This window comes from Phyllopteryx taeniolatus, chromosome 17, assembly GCF_024500385.1.
Source record: "Phyllopteryx taeniolatus isolate TA_2022b chromosome 17, UOR_Ptae_1.2, whole genome shotgun sequence".
NCBI lineage: Eukaryota > Metazoa > Chordata > Actinopteri > Syngnathiformes > Syngnathidae > Phyllopteryx > Phyllopteryx taeniolatus.
The window spans coordinates 2,459,954-2,487,015 of NC_084518.1; the positions used below are offsets into that span (position 1 = coordinate 2,459,954).

Here is a 27,062-nt window from a genome sequence, read left to right on the forward strand (position 1 = left end):
TACAGTGGAACCTCCAGCTAGATCGTGGCGTCTGAAGGCTACTACGTGTTGTTTTGGGTGAATTGTATTCTTCTGAAGAGCTGTGAACGCTCTGCTGTGCAGTACAACCACCACCCAACTTCCAAACAAGTTCCATCCCACAAGGCTGCTCGTATCTTGAACTCATTATTTTGCACGACGGAGCCCGCTTTTGAGGCGCTTTCGGAAGATGTCCTCCTTCCCTCCCCTTTATGGAACACACTGTAACCATGAAAATTGGGGTATTAACTCTCCTTTCTACGACTGGCTTTCTCTGCTACATTGTCCTTTTACTGCAACTTCTAATCATTGTACATATTACTTTGTGGCTACGATGCCACTAAAATCGTAACACGATTTGATTGATTGCAAGTTCCACAAAATCGTTTCTCATGTTGGTCATGATCTCATTTGATTTACGGTTGGTTTTATACTGCAAGAAGAACCAGGACAATTTGAAATAACGGAATGTGCAATATCCATTTTACGTCTTGGTTTATTACATTATGTGATTCCTGGGATGGCAGCGCGCTTCACTGACAGTATGTCCCGGTTTGAGCAAGCTTGGAACGAAAACACAGAGCCTTCAAGCGATCGCCAAGACAAGCACTGCCTTAGTGGCCTTACTGGAATGAATGCACGCGGCTTTCTCTGTGCATGCTCTACTCTTTTGAGGATATCTACTCCGTTTTTAAATGACAAGAATGAACAGGAAGAAAAAAAAATCCCTCGTGACTGATGAATTGAAGCAGATGGGCGAATGGAGCGTAGACGCACTCAAATTGTGCGGGAGGGAAATTAATATGGAAACTTAGTATAATGGCCAAGCTCTTTTAGAGGGCAAGAACCTTTCTAACAGTGAGTATGTGGAAGCGCGAGTTTTTTTACAGGATTCTGTTCCTCCCAGCGGCAATGTAACCCGAATTATGCATAAGTGGGAACGCGCGGATTAGTGAATCGCTATACAATATTAAGTATTTCATAATTGATAATAATTTATTTTACCAAGACGTTTTGGAATATTATTTTAATATGTTTTCATGTTATGTATGACCTGCCATATCCCCGCTTTTTTTTTTTTTTTTTTTTTTATAGCCCAGCTGTTATTGTTAATATGCAAAGAGAAAAACTGTAATATGATGTGTATTATTGTCTGTAGGGCTACCTGCGCCATGACGTCATGCGACCAGATGTCAGAGACGGAGGTGATATTCTGCCCCTTGGTGCTCTCGGACTCTGAAGGTCTGAGCAGAGTGGGGCCAAATACTGTTGCCAGGTTATGGAGGGACATCTTGTTGAGGGGCTCCTTCTCCGCCACCCTGTGGAGTCAGACGAGGCGAGCGTTCAACACGAGGCACACCGAACAGCCAAAACATTAGGTACACTTGGACAATCTAATGCGATCTGGCTGCATGAAAAGTCGGAATTTGGAAAAACAACTCAAATGGCGGTCACGAGAGACCTTCGCCAAGTTTGAGGAACCCATCCATCCACTTTCTATTGCGCTTGTCCTCATTACTGTTGCGGGTGAGCCGGAGCCTTTCGCAGCTGAGGAGGCGGGCTACGTCCTGGAACGGCCACCAGCCAATCGCAGGGCACATTTAGACAAACAAGCATTCGCACTCACATTTACTTTGGAAAACAATGATCAACCTTTTTGCTTATTTTCTGACATGTTATGGCATCAATTTATGTCAATTTGAAAGAATGTTCTGTTTTGGAATAAAGGGATGGAAATTTACAATACTGGCCACTCATGCCAGAGTAGCATCTGCAACATTTGCACAATCAACCTTGTCCCAGATGATCGCACTACTCGTCACTTTAAACTGCCTCCACTCCTTGAAGTCTCGCGCCCTTTGCACAATGCTCATTGCACCGGACTGTTGCGATATGAATCATTCGAACTGCTCTAAGTGCTCGAGGACTCTGCATCTTTTTGCACAATTGTCAAAAAAATAAAGAAATAAATCAAATATATTGTACCGGCATTACCTAGCAACCCTTTATTGCTCAGTGACTGTTTTTTTTTTTTTTTTGGTCAATGTCTTTCTGTCTCCAAAGTGTTCTCTGTCAAGTGACTGTCTGTGGTCGTACTAGAGCGGCTCCAACTACCGGAGACAAATTCCTTGTGTTTTTGGACATACTTGGCAAATAAAGATGATTCTGATTGTGAAATTTACATTCTTTTTAAAACTGACTAATCGAAATAAAACATTGACAGATTAATCGATGATTAAAATCATCATCATTTGCAGCCAGAATCTTTAGCTCAGCTCTCGTCTTCTATCTCCTTAGAATGTGATTTTGCCATGGAGGCAGCACACAATCTTTGGGAGGCCGGTGGGAAGAATTTACCGTTTGAGGTGCTCCAGCAGAGTCAGGAAGGTCATGAGGTTGGGGTCGGGCAGTGAGCGTAGGAGGTGCATCATGCAGTTCTCCTTGGCCGCAGGGTCGGACAGAGCTGCGGAAGACGAAATACGCATTACATCCGATCGTGTTTAGCAAAAAAAGTCCTGCACTGAGGTAAAAACCCGTCTCACATATGCCCTCCATGAAGGCCGGGTACAGGCGGTCGGTGAGCAGAGGTTCCGGCAGCTCCCTGAAGTACAGCTTGAGGGTTCCCGCGATGGCGTTGATGTCCATGTCACTCAACATCACCAGGATGTCTTTGGTATCTAGGGGTCAGCCAGTCCCAGTTACAAAGCGAAGACAAAACTCTCAATAACAGAGCTGCTTTATACTCTAGTGGGATGATACCATCTCTCAAAAATGCCCAGGTGGCGACTCATGCAGGCAAGCTCAAAAATCACGTGAGGACGAGGCGCCCACATAATGCGCAGCTTCAGCACTGCCAGTTCATATAAATCACAAAACTCTCTAATTCAATTTCACCGCCTGGCCAACAAATCCTTACAAACGCTTCTCTTTTGATAAAAATAAGTTGCACAGGTACAGAAATACAGAACAAACGGTACATCCTCAGTCTCACAAATACATTTGACTCTATGCAATCTTTAAGGTCAAATAAAAGTCTTTCATTTCCTGTGACAGTCAAGAGTGTTAAAAAGTAAGTTGCATCGCGTTCACATTACGCTTTGGTCATCAAACTTGAGACCGAGTGTTTTATTGTTTTTACATTTTGAAAATGACATCCACGCAGTCAATAAAGGTTTTAGCATGGCCCCGGTTTGGAGCAGATTATTTATGTTTATCAATTATTATCTCAAAACTGTTTGGAATGCCGAGCAAATCAGAAGTCGAGCAGCATTCTGTAGTCTGAAATGTGTTGCTTTCAAGACAAAAAGATCCAGTTCCCTTTTACTTCTTTCGTCTCGGGAAGTTGACTCATTTTCTCCGTCGTACAGCACTGTCCTCCTGTACTAAAATGGAGAGTGAGAAAAAGTTCTTACTGGTGTCAAATGCCGTTTTGAGGGCCTGGATGTCAGTGGCCACCCCGGAGATCCTGTAAATTCCCACCTCGTCGATTCCCCTCTTCTCCACTTCCTCGATGCACTGGCGGACGATGTAAGGCACCTTGGAGCGCTCGCGCCTGCAAACGGCACAAACACGCCATTGTACACATCTTGAGAACTGTCCTCGCCATTTTATACTGTTTTTCTTGGAACACCTCCTTCCACGAGGAATCCACACCTGAGGAAAGTTTATCATGGACAGTTTGATATACGGTAGGACCTGTATGGCAGGCAGGAGAGAGCCAACTGTTTTTGGACCCTGTGATGTACACTGCAGAGTTTTCTTTGGTTATAAGTAACAATGCATCTAAGTTGAAGACAGTGGACACATTTGTTTATCAACAACATTTGGAGGAGCGCAGGTGAGCCGCAACGGTTGGAAAAGGGCCGACGACAATTGTTAAAGCACATTTTGGTTTGAATAAACAGAAACATACTCACTTTGTTACCACGTTGATTTTGACTCCAAACACACCGCTCTGTTTTTTGGATGGCGTCCTCTTCAAGCTCAGGTCCCGACTTGTAAACTTCATGGAGAATTCCACCTTGATCTAAAGAAAAAAATCAACCCAAAGCAAAGCAAACGGTAAATTCGAAGAAGTATGCGGCAGCCACGCCTGGGCCCCTCTGACCCTCTGAATGTTTTGCAATCCGTCAGTTAACTTCATATTTGAGGCTTTTAGTCTACTTCTAAACATAGTTGAAGACTTAAAAATGCCAGGAGACGGCTTGGCTTTTCAGATTTTGTTTGACGTCTCATATCTTACCCCGTTCATCTCGATGACGTCCATGTGCCAGTTCTTGGACTGAACTGTCTGAGGATCCAGCTGGAAGACAAAACAGAGACAGAAAGACTGAGTGATACGAAACATGCTGTCTGGATAAGGGTTCATTATCAGCACGCAGAACATGTTGCTTCTTAACATTATCAGATAGCTGTGATCTGAACGTTTCTTTCTGGAACAACTTTCAATGGGAAGAAATACATTATCAAATGCCTTCATCCCAAATCTTGGTCCACAATCATTCCGGAGAACAGTTCCAAGAAAGGGTAGCTTTTCATCATCTGTGAGTTATAGTTCTGCTTTAGAAAATGATATTTTGTTCTGGGTAGAGTTCAGGTCTAAACAGCTTCCTACATGACAACCTTGAGCAACGTTTCCGCTAAGCAGTACAATTCAGTTTAGTTTGGCACAGTACACTTTTTTTTTTTTTTTTTTATTGCTCCAGATTTATAGGAACCAAAAATGTCATCAAAATGCATTCATGAAACTACAACCCCGATTCCAATGAAGTTGGGACGTTGTGTTAAACATAAATAAAACCAGAATGCAATGATTTGCAAATCATGTTCAACCTATATTTCATTGAATACACTACAAAGACAAGATATTTCATGTTCAAGCTGCTAAACTTGATTGTTTTTAGCAAATCATTAACATAACAGAACCGAGAAAATCCGGGCGTTCACTGTAACATTTTATTTGAACACATGTTGAGATTTTGAGTCAATAAGACAGACAATTTGGTTGTGTAGTAGTATTTCCAACCTTTGTGGAGCCAAGGCACATATTTTACAATTGGAAAATTGAAAACGGCACACCAACAAACAGAAATGTCACAAAAAGTGGATACATGCATCTGTCATCTAATAGAAGAGCATTCATTTGTTCTGTCTGTCACGATGCCTCACTGGCAGAAATAGACGAATAAAGATACATTATTTCTTGGAAATAAAGAATTTGTTGAGCAATTAAGTACAATTTGGTAATTTCCCACGGCACAAACGAAGAACGCTCACGGCACACCGGTTGGGAATCACTGATCTGGACACACTGGAGGCCACCACGCCTAATGGCTTTTTTGTTATGTCCTCACAACCCAAACTCTAATCATCAACTTTGGCACACAATACACACTTATTGGCAGCATTAGGCTCCGGCCATTCGAAATTCTCAGGGAGCGCATTTCATTGGCTCGTAAAAATGGCATTTGTCCGTTTTGCCAGCAGGGACTGGCTTTGAGATGAGGGACAGGTCATCATTGCACCCGATTCTTTACACAGCTACCGACACGAGGGGACGACTCTCGCACGCTCACGCGAAGAAGGCCAATTGAAAAAACTAAAATATATAAAACATACGTCCTCCCCCTTATACAGAAATACAGAAATAAAGCAACACATTTGAACGAGAACAATGTGTTCTCACTCCCGGTAAATCACATTTAATAACAAGACTATTTGTTTAAGTTTGTATTCCAGCCCAAAGGGGATGGGAAAATGCCACCCCATGAAACAAATCTTTCAATGGATTCTGATGATTGTGATCACGTGATAACCTACGATGATCTTGTGTTTCATATAAATAGATACCCTGCAGCTACTATGCTTCGGATAAGGATCCCATTATTCCAGCATTGAAGTTCTCTTTGTGGGGCCTGTGAGGGTTCGGGCTGCCTGTACAGAGGAACACAAAACCTGCGACAAAAGTTCAAGTTGGAGGTGGGGCACGTGCTTTTTCCTGACATAGAAAATGCTAAATACCACTCTGAGCATTTCATTTAGCATGTCTCACACAATGTGGGCCGCGTGTAGGCTCTACAGTGTATTCACGCCTATGGACAACTTAGGGTCTTCACCTAGGGTATCCGAAGAAAACCCACGCACGTACGGCGAGAGCACGCAAGCTCCTAAAAGAAAGGTTTGAGGATTCAATTACGCTGCTACGTGCTTCAGCAGCAGTCCACAAAAATGGGAAAGAAGTTTACTGCGTGTTGCTTTCAAATGCAGCAGATAGCAGTGAGTTGGGATTCAGGCAAGGCGTGAGCTTAGGGAGCATCTTACAGACACAAGCTGGAATTTCCAACCACAGGATTTGTATCAATAGAATTTTTCAAAGGTGACGATTTTGTAGGATTGGAAAAACGTCAGAACTCATTCAAGTAGTTCTATCGCTGCCTTCTCACAAAAGACCCCGTATGCTCTGTGATTATAACAACCACGGCAACACACCAACTTTGCTGTACCATATACTGTAGTACTATTGTTTAGCTTCATCTGGCTAAAATGAACAGTAATTGTAAGCATCTTACATACGGTATGAAAATGTGTGCCGATCCCATCCTGCAGATCTGAGAAATTGTGCAAAAACAGCTTGGTGTTTGAAAAAAAACAACACTAATAAGTGCGCTCACGGCAATATTCAAAACGCATATATGCTAGATTAATTTGGTTTGACTCATAACATTGCTGTGCTTACCGTATAGTCATTAGCTTCAGAGTGTTTATGAGTAGTCTTCTCAAACTGCACAGCTTCGTTTATGAGGCTCGCGGGACCAATGGGAGCGTTGTTCCAGATGGGACGCATCCCGCTCTGGTTCTTCACAAAGTGGAAGCAACCGAACCAATTTCACTTAACTGGTGGGGGAAATTATTTAGTACAAATAAGCAACTTTTGTTCATCTATCCGTGCCAGCGACGTGCAGTGACAGGCAAAATAATGAAATGCTCTTCCACTAGATGACAAGAAGGTACAAATATACATCGAGCTTTGTTTTTTGTGCCCTAAATTAGACATCGGCACGACTCTCAAGACACTGAAAACTGCTTGTGACACAGTTAGGAAGCCTCAACATATTAGAAGGAACAAAATAGCTCAGCATGAGAATGGTGGTCACTTTTGGTTGTGCGAAATCTACCATCATTACTATTGTACTATTTCAAAATAAATAACTGGAAACAGCAAACCGACCCTAACCCAGAACGGAGTGATAAAATGAATGACATTTCCACAGTGTCCCATCAGCACTAATCTAAATACGAAAAGGCAGCAGGGGCAGAAAGTGGAATAACTGCGGATAAAACTGCTCGGATCCGGTGGTCTTCCACGGACGGGTAAGCTGTCACGACAGCTCTATTGTTCTCAACTCGAAGCTGGCCGAAAGGGCACAAAGAAAGCAAAAACCCAGCAAGCGGGTCAACAGGCAGAGAACACGATGGATGCGTACCACATTGAGTAGTACAAGCAGGATCGGAATTTGTTTTCGTCCAATTACTGTTCAAAGCCAGCCCTTCCATCCTCATCCTCTTGCTCATATCAAATCTCAGTGTGTCTTTATTAGCTCATGCTTAAGGACAATTCCTGGCTGCTTCCGATTCTTGAGAACCTTATTGCTTTTCTGTTCTATAGAGTATCTAACACCTATTACAAGAAAATCTTCTACGGTGAAAATACAGTACTTACTTTGGAGAGCGTTACTTGTACTTTTACATACACTAGTCACAACATTAGGTACACCAGCACAATCTAATGAGATGCAATAGAAGAGCTGAGATAATGAACAGTAATAAACAGTTAATTGACAGTAAGTCAAATGTAGCGCTGCACTGCGTCATACCGAGAAGCGAGGTGGAATAGTATGTCTAAGAAAGAATATCTCATATTGAAAAAGTAAAATAAAATGTCCACTCATGCATCTCGCACTGCTTTCAATATGTGGGTGACAAATACCATTGAGCTGCTCCAATTCCAACGCACGACCTTTTGTAGGATTATCATTCGCCGCAGCAGCACGGCGCGCTCGCTGTTTTGAACAGAGAAAGTCAAACAGCAATCGGCGTCGTGCCGAATGGGGGTGGTCAGAAAGAGAGAATTGTAGCGGGGTTGACAGGATCAAAAGGTAACAGAGCTCAGAACGAAAGTGAAGCACAGCAAGTGGACTCATAAAAACGGCTTTTCAAAAGCCTCTTTGAATACGAGCGAGCGGATGAACGGGACCTTCACATGGGAGTTCTGTGCAGGGCGTGTGCGCAGCGGGGGTGACACTGTGACGAAATACACGACCACAACCTTCCTAATGCCGTCTGCTAACATGGAGGTGAAGGGAGGAGACCGGCGCAGCAAAGAATCACTGCAACAACGCCTATGGGTCAGAGCACGGAAGCCTGCTTTCTTAAGCAATCGTTTTATCCCGCTAAGTGTAACTTTTAGGATGCCTCCTTCAGGCCTTCTGTTACATACTGGAGATAATTCCTTCATCGCTTGCACGTTGTCTTGAATTGGCAAGTGTGTACACAAATTGCAGGTTATTTGTACGAAACACAAATGAAAACAAGGTCATTCACTCAGTGCGTCACCTTAATGTCAATAATGGTTTTCTATCTTAGTTCCACACTAACCCTAAAACCACAACTTTTGACAATCATATCCTAAACAAGCACTTCTTAACACACACACAATGCATCATGCGTGGCTATACCCGAAGCAACAAAACCCTGTGTGAGTAACCAATTAGCAAGCAGGACCAAACTTGTAACCTAAATGTCTTGCATGGAAAAACAGGGGGCAAATGTGCACGTTACAGTTAATTAATGAAGAACAACAAAGTACAGCATGTGAAATGGCTGACTCTGGGAAATGGCTGACAGTACTTAAATTGAGCACAAGGGGGCTCTGATCTGTCACTTTTCTGATTTTATTTTTTGTCCTGTTCGGCTGTTAGGTCAAGCAGAATGGAAAAGCTGTATCCCTTGAATGCCGGAACAGTTGAACTGTGTCACAGTGGAGTTTTTAAGCTTCCGCTGTGGTAACATAATTGAGGTTTATTGAGAATCAGACTCGATCAGTTGAACAGAACAAAGTTTCGAGAAGGGAGAGAGAAACAAAGACAAAAGACAAAGCACTAATTGTAAACAGGATGCGTGAAGTAAATCACTACATTATCTCCAAGAATGAAACGTTAAATATGAGTGTTGCATGGGGCTGTCGTGCTACGCCCTGTGAGGGAAGGACAGGACAAGATAGAACACGACAAGGACAGCAGGACAAGGGTCGTGAACCCGGCTGTACAACTCAAGTGTGGTGGCCTTAATTATGTGAATTATAAAAGTGTACAGGACGAGAGTATAAGCGAGGGGATACACGAGCGATTTGCATATTCATGAGTTATTTGTTGCAGAGAGGGGCGTGTGCCTGCAGATACATGCACAAAGGCTGACAGAAGTGTGCTGTAATTGCTGTGGCCGGCTGAGGACCCCACCCGATCCATCGAGGGGCGGGATCGGGCCCAGGGGTCCGCCCGAGAGCGGCCCGGCGGACGGGACACGTCCCACACCGAGGGACCCGGGGCGGTCCGCCGGCCCCAACGAGGCGCCCCGACAACCGGCCACCCGGCGGGGGCCGCAGGGACACAATGCCGCCCCCCCAGCCAACCTGATCTGTCACAATGAGGCGGAAATGCCACTTGGTTGGTACAGGTTTATTCTATTTTTATATGTACATTTTTTTACTACTACATGTGAAAGACCTTTTTTACACTTCCACATCCTGCTTATTAAAGTCCAAGTATTGTTGCAATTTAACAAACCATTCATAGAAATGCGCTTTATTATGGTGGAGAATAAATGTTTAGTTAATGGTACATTTGAGAACAACATTGTGGCGGCGGCGATTAAGGCCATTAACAGAAAAGAACCATTGACATTTTAAATGACTGACGTGACCCTAATTTAATTTCCATTTTAAAAAGCTGCTTAACAGCGTCGTGATAAGAAACCACCTCGGATGGTCTATTGAGATTGGATGAATAGACCAGATGACAAGAACAACAGTCCATTCTGTGCTGAATGACACCAGGCGGGGAGGACAACACAACTAAAAAGTCGACAGATGGAAGTGGCAAAGGGATGACTAGGAGGAACAAGTATAAGAGAAAAAGTGCTCAAAGGAGTGGAGCATGTGTGCGTGCGTGCGTGCGCATATGCGGGCCAGAAACCTTTTGTCTGAGCAGTTTGCTGCGGACGCGACCCCATAGCTTGGCCCCGGTGTTGGTGTGTCGCTTGAGTACAGGGGTCTGCGGTTGGCTGGACAGGTTGTGTTGATTCTGGTCCACGCAGCACTGCTGATCCAGATGCTCGCATAGCGAGTTGATGTTTACATCCGACACAAGGATCTCAGTCATCCCAAAACCTCAGGTGCCCTCTTCCAATAGACGCAGGTGGAGGAAGCGGGACTGGAAAGAGGAGGAGGGAGGGTGAATCCTTTCGTAGACTCGCAATGATCGATGGAAGGAAAAAAACAATGTCTCCAGTAGATTCTGTTAGATCTTCACTCCCAAAATGACAACAAGAGCAACGGCATGAGGACAAGATGTTGCCATGGTTCCCCTAATAAGCTTGGCAATCATTCCACCGAGGAGCTTGAGCCACAGTGAGCTGACGACATCTCCTCGCTGTGTGCAGTTTGACTTCCAACACAGATAACACAAGCGTGACAGAGAGAGGAAGCGAGCGAGCGAGCAAGAGAGAGGGAGCGGGGGATTGGGGGAGTGAATTCTCCAGATGTTGGTGGACACGCCTCCAAAACAGAGGGGGAGCCACGGAGGGGGCAAAGACCCTCAATGAGCAGGACTGCCTGCCGTAGAGTGTTGTTGTTCGGCCATTTGACCTCTTGCCAACCTTTCCCAGAGTTGGTCACCACAGCCGGGAAGTGAGCAGCCAACAGTGTGACGCACAAAAAGACCTGTAGGCTTCATGGGAATAATTCATTTGGACAGCAGGGAGATTTTCATGTGGATACAGTGTCAAATAAATAAAGAATTTAAATACATTCGAAAAGTGTTTCAACTGAACTCGGCTTTCTTTTCCTCCCCCCTTCCTCTCTGCCTGCCTATGATTTGAGCCTTTTGTTGCACATGGCTTCCTCGCCGTGCTGCTGTAGTTCCCATTTGCAGTGTTCCTTCCCCACTTGGGACGTCACTCACCACGAATGTGCTTGAACCCATTTACGCTACGCCTGTCTGCCGACATTGATAAGTCATCCGTGCGCACGCACCAGCTCGCAACATCCAAGACACGTCGAAAGCGAATCACCGTCTTTATTCAGAAAGGGCAGTCTGCGCTTAAAAAGCCGTCTAAATGGATCAATGGAGGCGCGGGAGGCTGAGAGTGCCTGTCAAACTCCATCTCCATCCGATCTCTCACCTTCCTTTTGTACTAGAGGGCAAAATATTCCAGTCAAGAAAAGACACCAGGTTGCATTCACAAAGTCTTTCTGCTGGGCTGCAAAGTCGTAACGAGTTAGCTGGTAGACTGACGCCCGCTAATGGTACACACAGTCCTGCGGTATACAGCGGAAGCTCTCGAGTTGAATGCCTCGGAGGTTGAGTACAATTTTGAGTGTCACCAGAATTTAGGAGACATGTTGAATGGTCGTGAAGTTATCCACACGGCGGAGATGCTGTGGATGTGTTCAAAAAGTGTATGAACTGCTGCATTCAAATCTTGCTAGCAGTTTGAAAACTGCATATCCCCTTTGAATGTTTCCACTATCTTTAAGTGTGCTCACTTGTTTTTTTTTTTTCAAAAAAATGTGTTTATTTGTTGTTATTATTCTTTTCTTTTTTACACACACACTCTGGGCTCTGTCTCTGGATGAAAAAACGCGCACACTCAACTAGCAAGATCCAGCCCATTATTTGTGATTGTAATGAAAGCCAGAATCGCCATTGGCCCCGCAGCAGCTGGGACAGAATAAGGGCCTACATAAGACACGGCAGGCTCTTATAATGAGCTGATTTCAGCAAGATGAGCAAAATGGTGTGTATAGAATGTATAGAATTCTTAATGGACTGGGAAACAGAATTCTTGAATTTGGAATTCTGAACAAATTGGAGGTTGACTGGCATCCCTGGGTGGATGGGGTGAAGGATTGTGTTCTGACTTAAGAGGCTCCACACCACAAAAGATAATACACAAACATTTTCCAAGAGCTTCTGTAACAGACATGCATAAAAACGGGATGCTGTTTGACTGATGCAAAAAAAAAAAAAAAAAAAAAGATACAGTAAGTGATTAAAATGATTGATCATACATAGATTGTCAAGTCTGCAGTCTTAAAGCTTTATTAAGTCATTCCCATCTCACATGAGAAAAGCAAAAAAACAAAAAGTCATGTCTCTACAAGATGTCTTCGACTGCAGCTGACATGTTATCATAGTGTCAAACAACTCGGGTTCCACAGTGAAGATAAATGGCGAGCAGCAACTACCTCAATGTATGCGTCTTGTTGGTACAGAGACCTCAGCCAGCCCCTGCCGGAGTCTATTTTTAACCCCCAGCATTTACAAGTAGGAGACGTACACACTCCATGCGTCACTTTTGGGAAAGAATCTCTGGGAAAACTATTTTTTTGGGGGGGGGGGAATGAGAGGGAAGAAAACCCCAAGGGAAACAGGAGATATTTTTGGTTTAGATGAGAGAAAAGAAGGGGAAAAAAATAGATATGGAAATCTATCATCTGGGTGCATGTCTCGAGAACAATATTCTTTAACATCCAAAAAACAGAGAAGTTACAAATAAAATTTGAGAGGGGATTGTAACTTATTAGCTTTCCATGACAATGAATCACCTCAAGCTAGCCGCTTTCTCTTGATTGGACAACTTAGCCAGTGCTGGCAAGCACCTTAACTTTCCTCCACAAAACCAAAATACATTTAGCAAAACATTTCAACAAACCCCAAAATGTGAAAAGCAGAGCAGTTCAAAACGCTTGGAACCAAACTCCGCATTTCAGATCCATGGTTTTGATGGTGAAATGGGTTTTTCCAGCCAATGAACAGGATCAAGAAATCAAGAAAAATGCACGACAGAGACGAATCAGTCGACGGCCTGAGCCTCCACTCCGCGTCAACACAGTGCAACCTCTGAAACCAAATGCCTCTCTCTCTGGACAGTTTCCAATGTCTCCGAAAATGTCAATGCTTGGAGATAAATACGGTCACTCGTGATCAAACATCAAGAGTTTTATTATGAGTGGTTTACAGTTAAAGGTGGTAAAAGTAAAATGAGAAGTGTACGATGCGCATCTGGGACATTCTGTAAATGCATTTTGCATGAATGTTTCAACATATGGCAGTTAAGACAAAATGTTACTTAAAACATTGCCTATATGTGGACGAGGCTTCAACTGAATTCCATCACCATTATTTTCGATGGGAAAAATGTGTTCCAAATCCAAACAAAAGAGGAGGTTGACCGTGATGGTGTTTGACCTTCGTGTTCGGCATAGCTCTATTTAAGCATATGTAATATTGTACGCCCAACAATGTCACCTGAAGTAATGTAATGGAAAGTGTTTGGTTCAGCCCAATTCAACAATCTATCGGTTATAAGCATTGGTCTAATAAGGGCATCGTCTCAAATCATCATCAGCACCTCCCCTACTGTTTTCGTGGCTAATGAAAGCAGCTCCTTATCAATTCAGCTTTTGTTATACTGTATAAGTATTATTTGTCATTTGGGTCGCGAAAAATGGGAAATTAAACCAAAGGGTAACCGCACGATACTCGACGGACCTTTTGACTAAATCCTACGTGCACCCCTAAGAGAGAAGTCCTCAATAGGCGGACTCTAGTCTAGACCCAGATAGCTTTCGACAGGGAAACAGAAATATTACACTGGTCAACAACAAATTTAACGTCTAAGATTTTTTTTAGATGATTTAAGACAATTTTCACAAATATCAGACTGGTTTTGCTCAATCAGGTCAACTTTTTTTTAACAGCTATTTTCACTTTAGAGGTTCCAAAAAAAAAAAAAAAAACATGGTTCATGCCTTGAATTTTGAACAACGGTGACATAAGATTCAATTTAAAGTGAGCAGAGTTGGTAACATTTGATTCGTAACCTGTTAACAACAAGAGAGAAAGCTGATATTTTCCGATTCAACGATGCAAAATTACAAAAACAACTTACATTTTTTTGTAACACAGTGTTACCAAACACACAATGAAAACACTTGCAAGGAGCATGAAGAACACGCTAACACTGAACTCACCGCATGGTACATGGCTGGAGCTGGAATCGGAGCTCCTGACATTCCTCACTAGGCCACGCCCTTTAAAGGCACAAGTCAACACTCGGATACTACGGTGAGTGTGTTTGACCTTCAGGTTAATTACGTTTTCTGACTTTGAACCAGTTTATTTCTTTACATTCTCTATTTATTATATTGTATTTTGTTTTTATATTTAAATTTTACAATACAGTGCTGCTTTATTCAATTCTAAATTGAATGTGGCGTGCGGAACAAACTAAACTTGTTAAGTCAAGCTACCACTGTATTTGTATTTGTGTTGAAACCTAGATCTCTTGAAATGCATTCCGATGAGTTTCAATTTATTCTAGACACGATGATCCGATCTATCCTTAACTGGACCCCGTTATCTAAAGAGTGAGGACCCCCTGCTGTAAGAAGTGTGATTGGCTGATGGGTAGAGCTGCGTTGCATCAATAGTCGCAAGCTGTCATGATCCGATCATTCAATCGCATTTAATTGCAACGGTCTGTAAGATGACCCAGTCCTGCTCTTTGATCATGCCTGCCGCTTTCATTTTAACACGAGTTTGCGTTTGGTGAGTACGTGCGCGTGAGTGGGCTGCCAAGGGAGCGCCCCTCACCGCACTGTGGGAGTGCAAAAGTGGGAGCGCAGAGGGTGGGGAAATCAGCCCCAGGCTCCTCGAAAGATTCAGATGCTCTTTTCATCTAAGGCTTTGGGGGTGATCTTCAGCAGATTAACCGCTCCATCACTTATTAAACACTTTCGAACAAATGTAGCAAAGGCAAAGGAGAAAGCAAGAAAATAGGATGAGGCTTTCATTAGCCTGTTTTGGGTTTCAGGGTGTGGTAAGGATACAGGAGAAGTGCTAGACAAATACATTATTTAGATTTGATTTTAACAGGCAGTCGGCAACTTCTAGAACTCAGATTTATTTTTATTTTTTTCACACAACTTAATTCGTGCAGTGTTGCAATGTATTTTGCAAGTGGCAATTCAAACAGAAAAGAGGATTGAGGACTCCCAGCATTCGGTGTTCTTTTTCTTGGCTTGTGGAAAGCAGTTTGTGTTCTTCACATTCCATTCCTATTACCACACCAATCAATGAACTGCATTGTGTCAAGCTCCGCCTTCTTTTAGGCTCCATTCCAATGCGATTGGTACCCAAACAGTGTGCTCAAGATGGTTCAGATTATTTTTGGTAAAGTCTCATTTGGTTACTCAAAACGTTTGAAAATACGCACAGTACCAAACTGTGCCTTACTATGAGCTGGACTGTTTGGTAGAAACAAAGCTTTATAAAGTGGATAGTGGTGGACGACAAAAAAAAAAAAAAAAAAAAAGCCTTAACATGATGATGTCAAGGGAATCTGCAATAATGATACTGACAGTATAGCTAGTGATGACAGCACGCAGGCAGCAGTCTGTATTAATGCAAACATCCGTCTTCCATCGTACTTCTGCAATAAACCAGACCATCTATTGCCACGAGGGGCATTGGAGTGCAATTCTAGGACACAGACACATAGCTTTAGACAACACCAGAGAACATAGTGAAGGCACTAGTTTGTGGCAGTGTGCCTCACACCAGTAAAGTCTTCCTATTCCCGTATGAACTGGCAATATGTCTGTCCTAATCACGTCTTACTGAAGCAGTCATTTCCATTCATGCGATTATGGCGTTCATACTAGTGAGTGCTCCAACAATGCTCGGTTGAGGAACTGTTTACTTTGGGGCTAGCGGCTAATTGTTCACCTCGTGTACCTCCTGAGCCTATTTTTGCTTCAAGTGATGAAACAAATGTGTCACGTTTCCAGCTTTAGCAGTAACATTCATTCAGTGTTGTGACTGTGTATGTTCGTGTTGTACCCGCTTAGAGACTGGGACCAGGCCATCTGTACAGCATGACCCATTTCGAGTGACGGAGAGAAGAGAGGGCAGCTTCCCAAGGATGACACGCTACTGACCTGCTTCATTTATTTACTCTGGAGAGTTAAACTACGACTGACTGCATGCAACCACCTGGAAGATTACATGAGCACAGAAGAGGAGGGAGGGAGCAGCGATGAAGAGGTGACCCGATTGCGCAACAGAGGCTGCAACAAGTGCTGATGGAAAAGTGTTTCAAAGTAGAATTGCATATTGCAGTTATTCATCTACACTACATCTTTACATATGTAAAAGCCCTTTTAAGGGTCATGTTATTGGAGTGATACCCATCTAGCTTGTTCTTTCTTTCTTTCTCTCTTTATTTATTGTATTTAGGTATTTATGGTAGTAGGGTTGGGCATCGTTTGAATTTGAGCGAATCCAGTTCCGATTCTGGTTCCTTAGTTCGATTCCGGTTCCAAACGATTCTCGATGGCAATTCCTTTAGGGGGCTGGGTCAAAAAAGTTTGCATGGTGTAAATAAAGGGTGTCCAAATGATGAACATTCATTTTCTTAGCAGCCCGGAGTCTGGACTAAAATGAACATTTGACTAGAGGTTCTTTATAACCAGTATCAATAGCAAACCTATGAACTAAAAGGCAATGTGTGTGGAACTAACCCAATTGTTGGTAATGCCTTAGGAGAAAGTAAGGCGAACCTTACGCTCACACAATATGGTCATTCAGACAGTTGTGTCCATTCTTCTCCTGTTAGCATACCGGTTTTAAGGCGACAACATTTGCGGGCATGACGAATGGAAGAGAGTCAGCGCGAGAAGATGCGCCAGCAGCGTTCTACATACAGCTCTGCTGGATGCGACCACTTTGCATTCCGATGACGGCGGTAGAAATAAGTTGACGAAAGTGCCAAAGTGTGAGTGCAAGTCGTGCTGTGTGTACCGGCAACAAGACTAACATGTCAGCATGTAACATGTGAAGACTTTTTCTCCCTGCAGCTTTTAAACAGCTTTACAGTGACGAGTCAAAGAGGGCACACTCCAGCAGACCACCAGCAATACTGAAGGTTACGCCTCTGTGTATTTTCAAAAGATCTTTCTCTGCCAAATAAATAAAAACCATGTTGGCTCTTGTAATGTCTTCTCTTTTGCACCCAGAATCTCACCTACTCTTACTGTCACAATGTGTCAAACGTCCGACTGCCCCGTTCTTTCACTTTTAACCTAATTATAAAAGACGCCATTGAGTCAACGTACACTGAACCGAAAATCGGGACCACAAAACCGAGACGAAACTGAACCGTAGATTTTGTGAACCGTTCCACCTGTAGTTGAAGCTGAACGGCAGCAAAAAGCTACTACAGTCCTTCAACAACCATCTCAGAGGCCGCTCACGGGGTCTGTCCTCGTCTCTTCTGCCCTTTTTATCCCCATCTTGTTTTTAATATTTTCCCCTTAATACTAAAGACAAAACCATTTGCCAGATATAGTATGTTGAAATCAGAATAATCAGACAGTCACACTGTATGGCCCACTGCTAGCACGTGTCATCAGTTCCATCAAAATGGAATGCAGTGTAGCTCCTCATTAATATATGCCTTGTAAGCAGCAATCATTTTCTTCTCAGTCTCATCCAGGCCAGTCATTTAAAAGCTCCCATTTTTCTTTAGCCAATAAACAATTTAAAAACTGGGGACAAAAAAATCCGTCTGGGGTCAAAACCTCATTATGACATTAAGTGCGCTTCAGATCAAAATCAACGGAAGGATCACATGAGACTTGAGGACAATCAGCTCCTACCCAGCATTGGGAGGATTGTGTTGTCATGACAACTGGTCTGGAAGTGACAGGCAAAGAAAACCTCACCAGGCTTTCAAGGAGGAGCTAAACTCTTGTCCTTAGTTTATCTCAACTTCTATTACTTGGTATTTGGATTTTTGTGTGGAAACGTGTGTATGCTGGTAAAAAAGAAGAAGAAAGAGTGGCCCGCTGACCTGCTCGCATCGTGCTGACTATGTCAAATTTCCTCATGTTCCAACTGGAGTGAGCCAAGGAGATTCAATATACCCAAACACCTCCTCTGCATATCGTGAAACACAACACATCCTTCTCCCGGCGGTTACGCAACACATTACATAACTCAACCGATGTGCGACTCTGTGTAATAGACATGCCTCCCTCATAAACGCCCACTCGCCTCACTGAAAGAGAGAACAGGTACACACTTGAGATATCGCCTGTGCCACATGAACATTTGATGCATCAGCTAGGGACATTTTAGAAAAGATTGCTGCGATACATTCGTCACTACACGGTGGTTATGCAACACGCTGCTTCAAGCGATAAGAAGAGTTAATTGTTGCAGGACGCGGCACGGTGGATGACTGGTTAGAGCCTCAGCCTCACAGTTGTGAGGTCCGGGGTTTAATCCCGGCCCCGCCTGTGTGGAGTTTGCATGCTCTCCCCGTGCCTGCGTGGGCTTTCTCCGGGCACTCCGGTTTCGTCCCACATCCCAAAAAACATGCATGGTAGGTTAATTGATGTCTCTAAATTGCCCGTAGGTGTGAACGTGAGTGCCAACGGTTGTTTGTTCATGTGTGCCCTGCGATTGGCAGATGACCAGTTCAGGGTGTGTCCCGCCTCCTGCCTGAAGATAGCTGGGATAGGCTCCGGCACGCCCGCGACCCTTGTGAGGAGAAGCGGCTCGGAAAATGGACGGATGGATGGAGAGTTGCATGACCCAACTGTGGTAGGATACTGTAAATTGCCAACAGTTAAAGAATGTCTCTCCGTTGCTGTGTTAGTGAATTAGAACAAGAAATGAGTAATACGTACATGTCAGCATTCCTTAACATGTTAAGAATCCTTCAAATGTTACACGTGGTGTCAGTTTGCTCTGCAGCACCACAGCTGGATTGGGTCTGACCATTGACATTGGCTAACCGCAATGGCAGTGACCTCAATTTTGAAACAACTGATAATTTGAAAAACATCCCCAAAGACAACTTCGAGACAATTACTTTAATCAGCCAAGAGACAACCATTGACTCATTGCGCAAACAAATATTTTATTTGAACTGATAACACTTGTCAAAATGACAAGGGAAGATAGGGACTAGGAATTAAACTGTATGATCGTCTTTAGTTTACAAATGATCCAGTGCTACAGGACAGAATTCTCACGTGTCTTTAATAATACATTGCGATAAACAACCAGTAAGCTATGAGGGAACATTATTCACCTAAAATCCATCTTCATTTGAACTTATCACAACATCCATCCATTTTCTGTAGCGCTTATCCTCACTAGGGTCGGTTACAATCAGTCATTGTCAATTGGGGGAAGGCCTGGGCAAAGCACCTCCAGGCACAAAATGTCAGACTTTTCTGATTTTGTGAGACTGCAGACAATCATTGACTACAAAATGACTTTTGTCCCTCTGAAATCAGAGCTACTCTACATAACGTGGCTGTGATTCCTAAACAGTAAATGCATGTTTTAAATAAAGCTGAAAGATTTACCTATTTTTTTTTATAAAATCCATTGTGATGATGTACCGAGGAAAATTTGACGGGGAAAACGTGCTTATCCCAATAATACTTCTGAACCAAACGGTATGTGACGGAATGGTGCTTTTTTTTGTCTTATGAGCAAAGTTTTACCCACTGTCAGACTACTGCTGGATTATGCGTACAGTGGGAATGGAATGTTCAAAATCAGATGTGAATGCAGACTGCAGAAACAAAAATATTTGATATTTAAGCAGAGTTAGACATAGTAAATGCAGAAAAGTATCCTGATTACTGATAATAGCAAAAGTAAACATGAATCAGTAAGACACAGACAGCTTAGTCTGAACAGGAAATGGATTTGCAGCCACCCCTCGCCTTTGGAGACAGGAAGGCATCAAGCAGGATTAAAAAAAATGGAATCCAAACTATGACGTTTTAACCAGAATGAAGATTGCATAGACGATGCTCCAACTTGATAATGATGTCGTAGTTACATTTAGAAGTGAAAAGCTGCTCAATGCAAAATGGAAAAAGAAAAGACTGTTGACATTGCAGAGATGTACACGAATAAAGCAGGAATAACAGTTACTTTGGAAGTACTGCATTTAAGTGCATGAATGGCACATCGAATGAGTCAAGATGGTGACACAGGTGCAGAACTTTCGTGTGTGTTCATAGTTGGGAAATGGGCAGGCAATAGAGCTCTGTGCAAAAATTGCTGGTTCGTCTGTCTCGTATGAGGATAGGATTCTAACAAATATTTTTTCCCGTCATTCTCCTCTAGCAGAACTAGATATTGTAAGGCTTGAGGATAAAACACACCATGGCTCATACATGAATAGGGTCAAAAGATGTAAGATATACTACGTTGGTAAACCTGTGCGCAAGTCAACTCTTGATAACCTAAACTCATTCTCCATTCCACACAGCTTGTACTTGGTCACATTGGCTTCAAGGCCCTTTCAGTTTGTCTCTTATGACTCACTCATGAAGACAGTTACATGACTAGGGGAGATGTGAGCAGATGTCAGCCAAACGCCCCCAATGCACAAACAGCACACAGCAACCACAATATAACAGCTGGCGCACCTCCAGCTACTGATACCGACTTAAGAGTTGACTACTGGTTTATCTTCACCGAAGGAAGCGCTTAACTGCGTTTTAATTCAGTCGTGAATTGACTCAGCAGCGAGTGAGTCTCCAGTAAAATTCTACACTTACACCAGAGGAAGTGCGCCACAGCGCTTAATAAATTAATAACTTGTGCTTGACCTCTTCTTTCCCTTCAAATCTTATTTCTTCATCTTACCAAGACATGTTGTACCATTTAAGGATGGCCCTCTTCTGTTCCAGCACGACTATGCCCCAGTTAGCAAAGTAAGGCCCATAAAAGCATGCTTAAATTGAGAGTTTGGTGTAGAATACCCCTTCAAACACTTTGTGGGATGAACTAAAACCATGACTACAGGGATTGTGAGCAAGGTTCTCAAGCTAAAAAACTGAGCTAGAGCCTGTCTCAGCTGACCTTGGGTGGGGTCAGGGATGCAGTCAGGGATTAAAAAACAAACAAACAAACAAAAAAAAAAAACATCCCTTTGGGCCCCACCACTTCAGTGTTGCAAACTGAAAATACTACTTTCTCGGGTCACTCCCAGTCATGGGGCTCTTATATCGTTTCTCTACCTTTCGGCGCCACTTGGTAGGGTACACTCTGGACTGATTGTCAATCATCTTTTTCTATAATCACTTCATCCTCTGTTCACTCTTAAATAATCAATTTAAAACACTCCTTACATATAAAGCACAACATGGCCAGGCACAATCGTACCTAAAAGAGTGGTGGCTTATCAACGGAGTAGAATGCTACGCGCTCACAGCTTACATTTACTTGCGGTTCCATCAAAATTGGAAAAGTAGAACAGGAGCTAGAGCCTTTAGCTATCAGGCTCTTCTCCTGTGGAACAATCTTCCTGACGTAGTCCAGAGAGCAGACACCGGCGCTCTACTCAAGAGTAAACTCCCTGTATAATGAAGCTTATAGTGAGGGATGATGGAGGCTTGTCCTGGCTCATCTCTTAGTTATGTTGCCATAGACTTCCAGTGGATCTCCCTTGATGCCCCAAAATCACCATCCATGTAGTATGATACTAACCCGTTTCTCTTCCTTGTCTTTCTCTTCATCCGCTATGGCTGTTCTTTGCTTCTAGGAGGTACGCCTTGACATTTATCTGCTGGTTATTGGTGGTGGTGAGGCCGCGGACGGTGCTGTTGGGAGCGGACCAGTATTGTTGTCGTTACTGTCATCATGGGACTATTATTGTTGTTGATAAGGTCCACTCTCTCCGCCTACCCTCTGTCCGTCTACTCCAGGGGTGTCACTCATTTTTGTCACGGGCCACATTGTAGTTATGACTTCCCTCGAAGGGCCATTGCGACTGTGCAACCACAAAAATGAATTATTGCCTCACATAATTACATATACCTGACAAATTGATGGATAACCAGTTTTGAAATCAGAAGCGAGAAAACATGTTTTTCAACTATAAAACTATTTTAAAAAGGGAATTGGGAAGAAAAAAAAATCCTTGCAATAGCATTATTACAAGCGAAGACAATTTGCAATTTTGATATTTTCGCAAGAAACAAAGTCGACGCATATGATTTGCTTTTGTGGGACACACAAAATGATGTGGCTGGCCGCGTCCGGCCCCGGGGCCATGAGTTTGACACCAGCGGTCTACTCGGTCTCTCCATCTCAAACCAAGCAGCCGAGGCAGACTGTCGCTTACAGAGCCTGGGTTCTCTTCAGAGGGAGCTTTTCCTTGCCTCTGTTGCCAAGCGTTTGCTCATGTGGGGTTCAGCTGTTTTTTTCCTTATATACATTGAACGTATGAGCAGTGTGGTTCTGCACCAGTTCCATGTGTAAAGTCTCAGGAGATAACCGTCTGTTGTGTACTGACGCTAAATGAATAAAACTGACTTGACGTTAGCAGCCGAATCTTGTCAGGAATCTCTGAAGTTCTTACTATACTCGCTCATCTTGGACACTGTATTGAGATGAATAGTAGCAGTGATGGGGATGCGAATCCTTGGTGTCTAATTTAAATCATGTAGCTAGTATTAGGAAAAAGCTCTCAGTTCTACACCACTGTTACGACAGCCGGGCTGCTAGTGGTGACTAATGAACATGATCATCTTTGCAAAGGCAGATTTGGATCTAAGATTATGCAAGCGCTCATAATTTTGTGGCCAGATGGCGAGTATAGGAACTGTGTGTTACACTTACCACTTCTCATTTCGAAAAGAAAATCATGGAAGCCAAGCCGTAACATAATGAAGAGCAGACTCAGAGCTCATCCGATACGCAGCATCGAGTTTTCACCACAAAGTGGCGAATGAGTGTTTACATTCTTCTGTCCAAGGCGATCACTCGCTCCTTCGAGCGGGGCCTGGATTCAAAATACAAGCAACCAAGGGCAAATGTCAGCTAAAGATGATATTAATCACATTCCTTAATCTTGCCAATTGGATCCCAGAATTGACACTATATGTTGGGACAGCGAGAGAGTACCCTTGGCTCTCTCGGCGTTTGGGCATTTCTATAAAAAAAAAAAAAAAAAAAAAAAAGAAAAAGGGTGAATGTCAAGCTGCAAAGTCGGTGATGGAAAAACCGCAGTGAGAAAGCACAACACAGAAAAAATATTCTTCCAATGGGAAATGCCAATACTGACTTTATAGAGTGCGGTCACCAATCCACTGAGGAGTGATTTCACTAACCCGCAGCTGAGATGAATCCGTGAGCTGAGCCTCGCAGCATGTCGGCAGATTGTCAAATGCATGAAATGAGCTTTCCTACTCAAGGAGCCAGGATGGCGCTGTGATGGGAGGAAAGGGGTGACTTTCTTTCACCACTGTCACGGAGAGGAGATGTTTAACCGAAAGAGCTTTGTTGTATGTTCAGATTTTGCGTTGTGTGTATAGCAACTGAGTGACAATGTGAATTGGAAGGAAACAATTACAGAAACAGAAGTTGCTTACACTCATCGCGACATTTTATCAGCTGAAACAATAAGAAAAGCTTCAGAAAAAAACCAAAAGGCAGTCCAGTTGGCTGATTATAAAAATGGAAAATGCTTTATATGGCTTAACTGAAGGTCTTTGTCAGTATTATCTAGGCATAGAATTCGACAGCCGCCAGTATGACTATCATTGTATAAGATGGCCCCGCTTTAGACTGTTTCCAATTACCTTTCGCACAAAGACTCCATGAGACAAAAAAGGTCGCTAGTAAATGTGCAAAAGGAGTCGCAGAGTCTCTGTGGAGAGCATTTCATTTCTCTAGCGCCGATGGGCTCCTTTGTTCTCGCGTTAACCCTCCGCATGCCAAAATTTGCCACCATCTGGGGGGCTCATTCCATCTCTCTTCCTCCTCTGCATCTCGCTAAACTGCCCTCTCCCCACATGCCGCATGCTCAGAATCCAGACATCTGCAGTCAATCTCTCTTTGAGATTATGCAATGTAATAATGAGGACCAATTACTTGGTCAGCTCTCCTTTAACATCTCTGAGGTTCATCCATTATGTTTGGACAGAGTGTGTTCCAATCTTAAATAGTTGGCAAAACAAATGGGATGAATGTGGAAAAGTGAGGGGGGAGCAATACAGTGGCGGCGAGCTGCTTTGGCCTTTAAATGGCATTTTTTACATCTTCAATGTGTTACACAGGGTCCTAAGATGGGAGAACAGCTTCTGAAATGCGACTTCAACATGACTTTTTACTCTTGGCTGACATACAATACCAATAAAATATATCATTTGATGCCCTATATGCGAGAATCCAATAGTATTGATTTTCCCTATTGAAACCAAGGACACATACTCAAATGCCCATTCCTAATATAAATTACCACATGAAGAGAGCAAAGCATGGAAGTGGACAAGCTAAAGATATGCCATGATTGAACCATGTTTACAGCAGAGCATGTACCGTAGTTATTTAAGCCATAAATCTGTCACGGCAGAAACGGCTCATTTCAAATTTCTAAGTGAAGGCTTTGACAGTGAAGCTTCTTCGCGGGGGAAAAGAAACAAAATGCTGCAAGACAGACTACAAAAAGACAAGCAAAATTAAAAACGTAGTGGTAACATCCATCCATCCATCCATTTTCTAGCGCTTATCCGAGGTCGGGTCGCGGGGGCAGTAGCTTTAGCAGGGTCGCCCAGACTTCCCTCTCCCCAGCCACTTCATCCAGCTCTTCCGGGGGGATCCCGAGGCGTTCCCGGGCCAGCCGAAAGACGTAGTCTCTCCGGCGTGTCCCGGGTCGTCCCCGGGTTTCTCCTCCCGGTGGGCCGTGCCCGGAACACCTCACCGGGGAGGCGTCCGGGAGGCAGATGCCCCGGCCACCTCATCCGGCTCCTCTCGATGCGGAGGAGCAGCGGCTGGACTCTGAGATCCTCCCGGATGACCGAGCTTGTCGCCCTCTCTCTAAGGGAGAGCCCGGACACCCTGCGGAGGAAACTCATTTCGGCCGCTCGTATCCGGGATATATATATACAGTATAACCTTTTGTAAGAAAATATATTCATACCCTAATATTAAACAAAGTATGTACGCACGCTGTATTTGACATCATTTACAATACAGCCCTGCGCATATGGAGGGAAGCTGAATACACATAGCACAAGCTGTTAGTGTTGTTGACAGGTGTGCGTGCACACGCGTGTGTGTGTGTGCGTGTAACTGCGGGGAATGTTTTGGGTGGAAACATGACGATCATACGCTTGCAATGACAGTGGGTAAAAAACGAATGAGTGCCACATTAATTTATATTACCCTAATACACATGGAACGTACAGTCTTACACTCACAAAAGCGTATGTGCGTGCAGACGTGCACACACACACGCACGCACGCACGCAGTCTTAGGGTCTTACAGGCTTTAATTACAAAATTGCAAACCTTCAATTCTAACTACTTACACAACGTTATTGGCCTAATGTTCGGTTGAGACTTAAGGTTCGCACTTGGGGCTCGCATATGCTGAGCTTGTCTAGAAGCTTCGCAAGACAATATGCAATTAGCCAAAATGCAGAGCCTTACACCAATAAAACCTTCACAAAGCATATAAATGTCAAACCTTGCGTCTAATGCTTAATGACGAGGGAAGACGACGGCACTTAAGTGGGAATGAGAGTGCAGACAGATGCACACCACCAACTTTACAACCCCCTTGCACCCGTACTTTTACAATAAAGTCGGCTAATGTGCGCATCCCTGTCCCGCTCAAAGAAGCCCAAGGCGAACAAGTTCATCAGTTCTCGCTCTTTTCCTTTCCTTATCTGGCTCTCGCTATCTCCGGGAAACTGGTCAGGTTACGGCTTATCGGGGCCCGTTAACGCTGCAGAGATGCCGAGAAGTGCGGGATGGGGTGTTGGGGGGGGGGGGGGGGGGGGGGGTTTGACGTGCACTCAACCTAAATACAAGCCAATAAAAACAACCCCCAAATGCATTTGAGGGTTGTTGAGGTGATGAAGGTCAGTTGGGGACATGCAGTAACTGCGGATGCAACACAGATCATTTGTTGTGACTTAGCATGTCTTCGTACTGGACATAATACTGAAAAGAATGTCGTTTTTTTACAGACAGTGTGGGCACGCACACACAAAATCCATGTCAGGTCACAATTGATACTTAAAACTTATACATACGCCTATTACCTGTATTTCCTTTTTCTCTCCAAGGCCAATTTGAGGTCACCGGCGGCTTTTAAAGGCAACCCACGTGACCCCGAATAAAACAAGACAGAAAAGCTTCAAGAGGAGAGCCCAGAGGGAGGCTCCAATCGGGTCGGGTTACCCAGATGAAAGCGTTGCGGACACTAAGCGATAGGATGGATTCGCAATCTACAAAAAGCTCTGGGATTCAGATGCTGAACAGTTATGCAACTTGTCCTCTGAAGAAAAGCATGGCAATCACACTCTTGTGTCACTTGGGACAACTTGCTAAGTGCTTGAGAAAGAACAAGTGCGCTTATAAGCACAGAGACTTTTTTGGTTTGTTTTACTCAGAGAATGTAGAGCAATGTTCATTCATCAGCAACTTGACATCCATGGTGGTGGATAACCAACCCAACAACCCATATTTATGATACTGTAGTTGTATTCTAGCATCAAAGTTACAAATCAGGTGCCAGTGATCATGTCAGCCTAAATGATTCCCGATCCCAATTTGCTAACCTCCTAACACCTCCTCCGGGGACAAGGCTGGGATCGCCAAGGAAGAACTTTATTTTGAGTCACTGGGGAACGCAATTCATGCACGAAACTTGAAACT

At 43.7% G+C, this 27,062-nt stretch overlaps 1 protein-coding gene and 1 long non-coding RNA gene across 8 annotated transcripts in view; one reads left to right on the plus strand and one right to left on the minus strand.

The window, feature by feature from the left end:
- abr (ABR activator of RhoGEF and GTPase) overlaps window positions 1-27,062 on the minus strand; it is a 94,488-nt gene that overhangs the window by 1,438 nt on the left and 65,988 nt on the right. For 5 of the 6 annotated variants that reach the window (XM_061752535.1, XM_061752537.1, XM_061752538.1 and 2 more), the window contains 6 exons: window positions 4,262-4,321; window positions 3,936-4,045; window positions 3,432-3,571; window positions 2,562-2,696; window positions 2,377-2,482; window positions 1,184-1,337 (listed from right to left, as the gene is read on the minus strand). In XM_061752535.1, coding sequence (XP_061608519.1) covers window positions 1,184-1,337; window positions 2,377-2,482; window positions 2,562-2,696; window positions 3,432-3,571; window positions 3,936-4,045; window positions 4,262-4,321 — 705 coding nt within the window. Of the gene's footprint in view, window positions 1-1,183; window positions 1,338-2,376; window positions 2,483-2,561; window positions 2,697-3,431; window positions 3,572-3,935; window positions 4,046-4,261; window positions 4,322-10,268; window positions 10,774-27,062 lie in introns of those variants that run through there. The other variant, XM_061752541.1, reaches the window with a different exon arrangement.
- On the plus strand, window positions 9,623-17,322 carry LOC133467582 (uncharacterized). 2 transcript variants are annotated; one of them, XR_009785254.1, is made up of 5 exons: window positions 9,642-9,740; window positions 14,265-14,423; window positions 16,208-16,403; window positions 16,975-17,133; window positions 17,216-17,322. It is a non-coding gene; the product is annotated as an uncharacterized LOC133467582 (long non-coding RNA). The 2 variants fall into 2 exon arrangements; XR_009785255.1 differs by lacking the exon at window positions 14,265-14,423 and having other exon boundaries at window positions 9,623-9,740.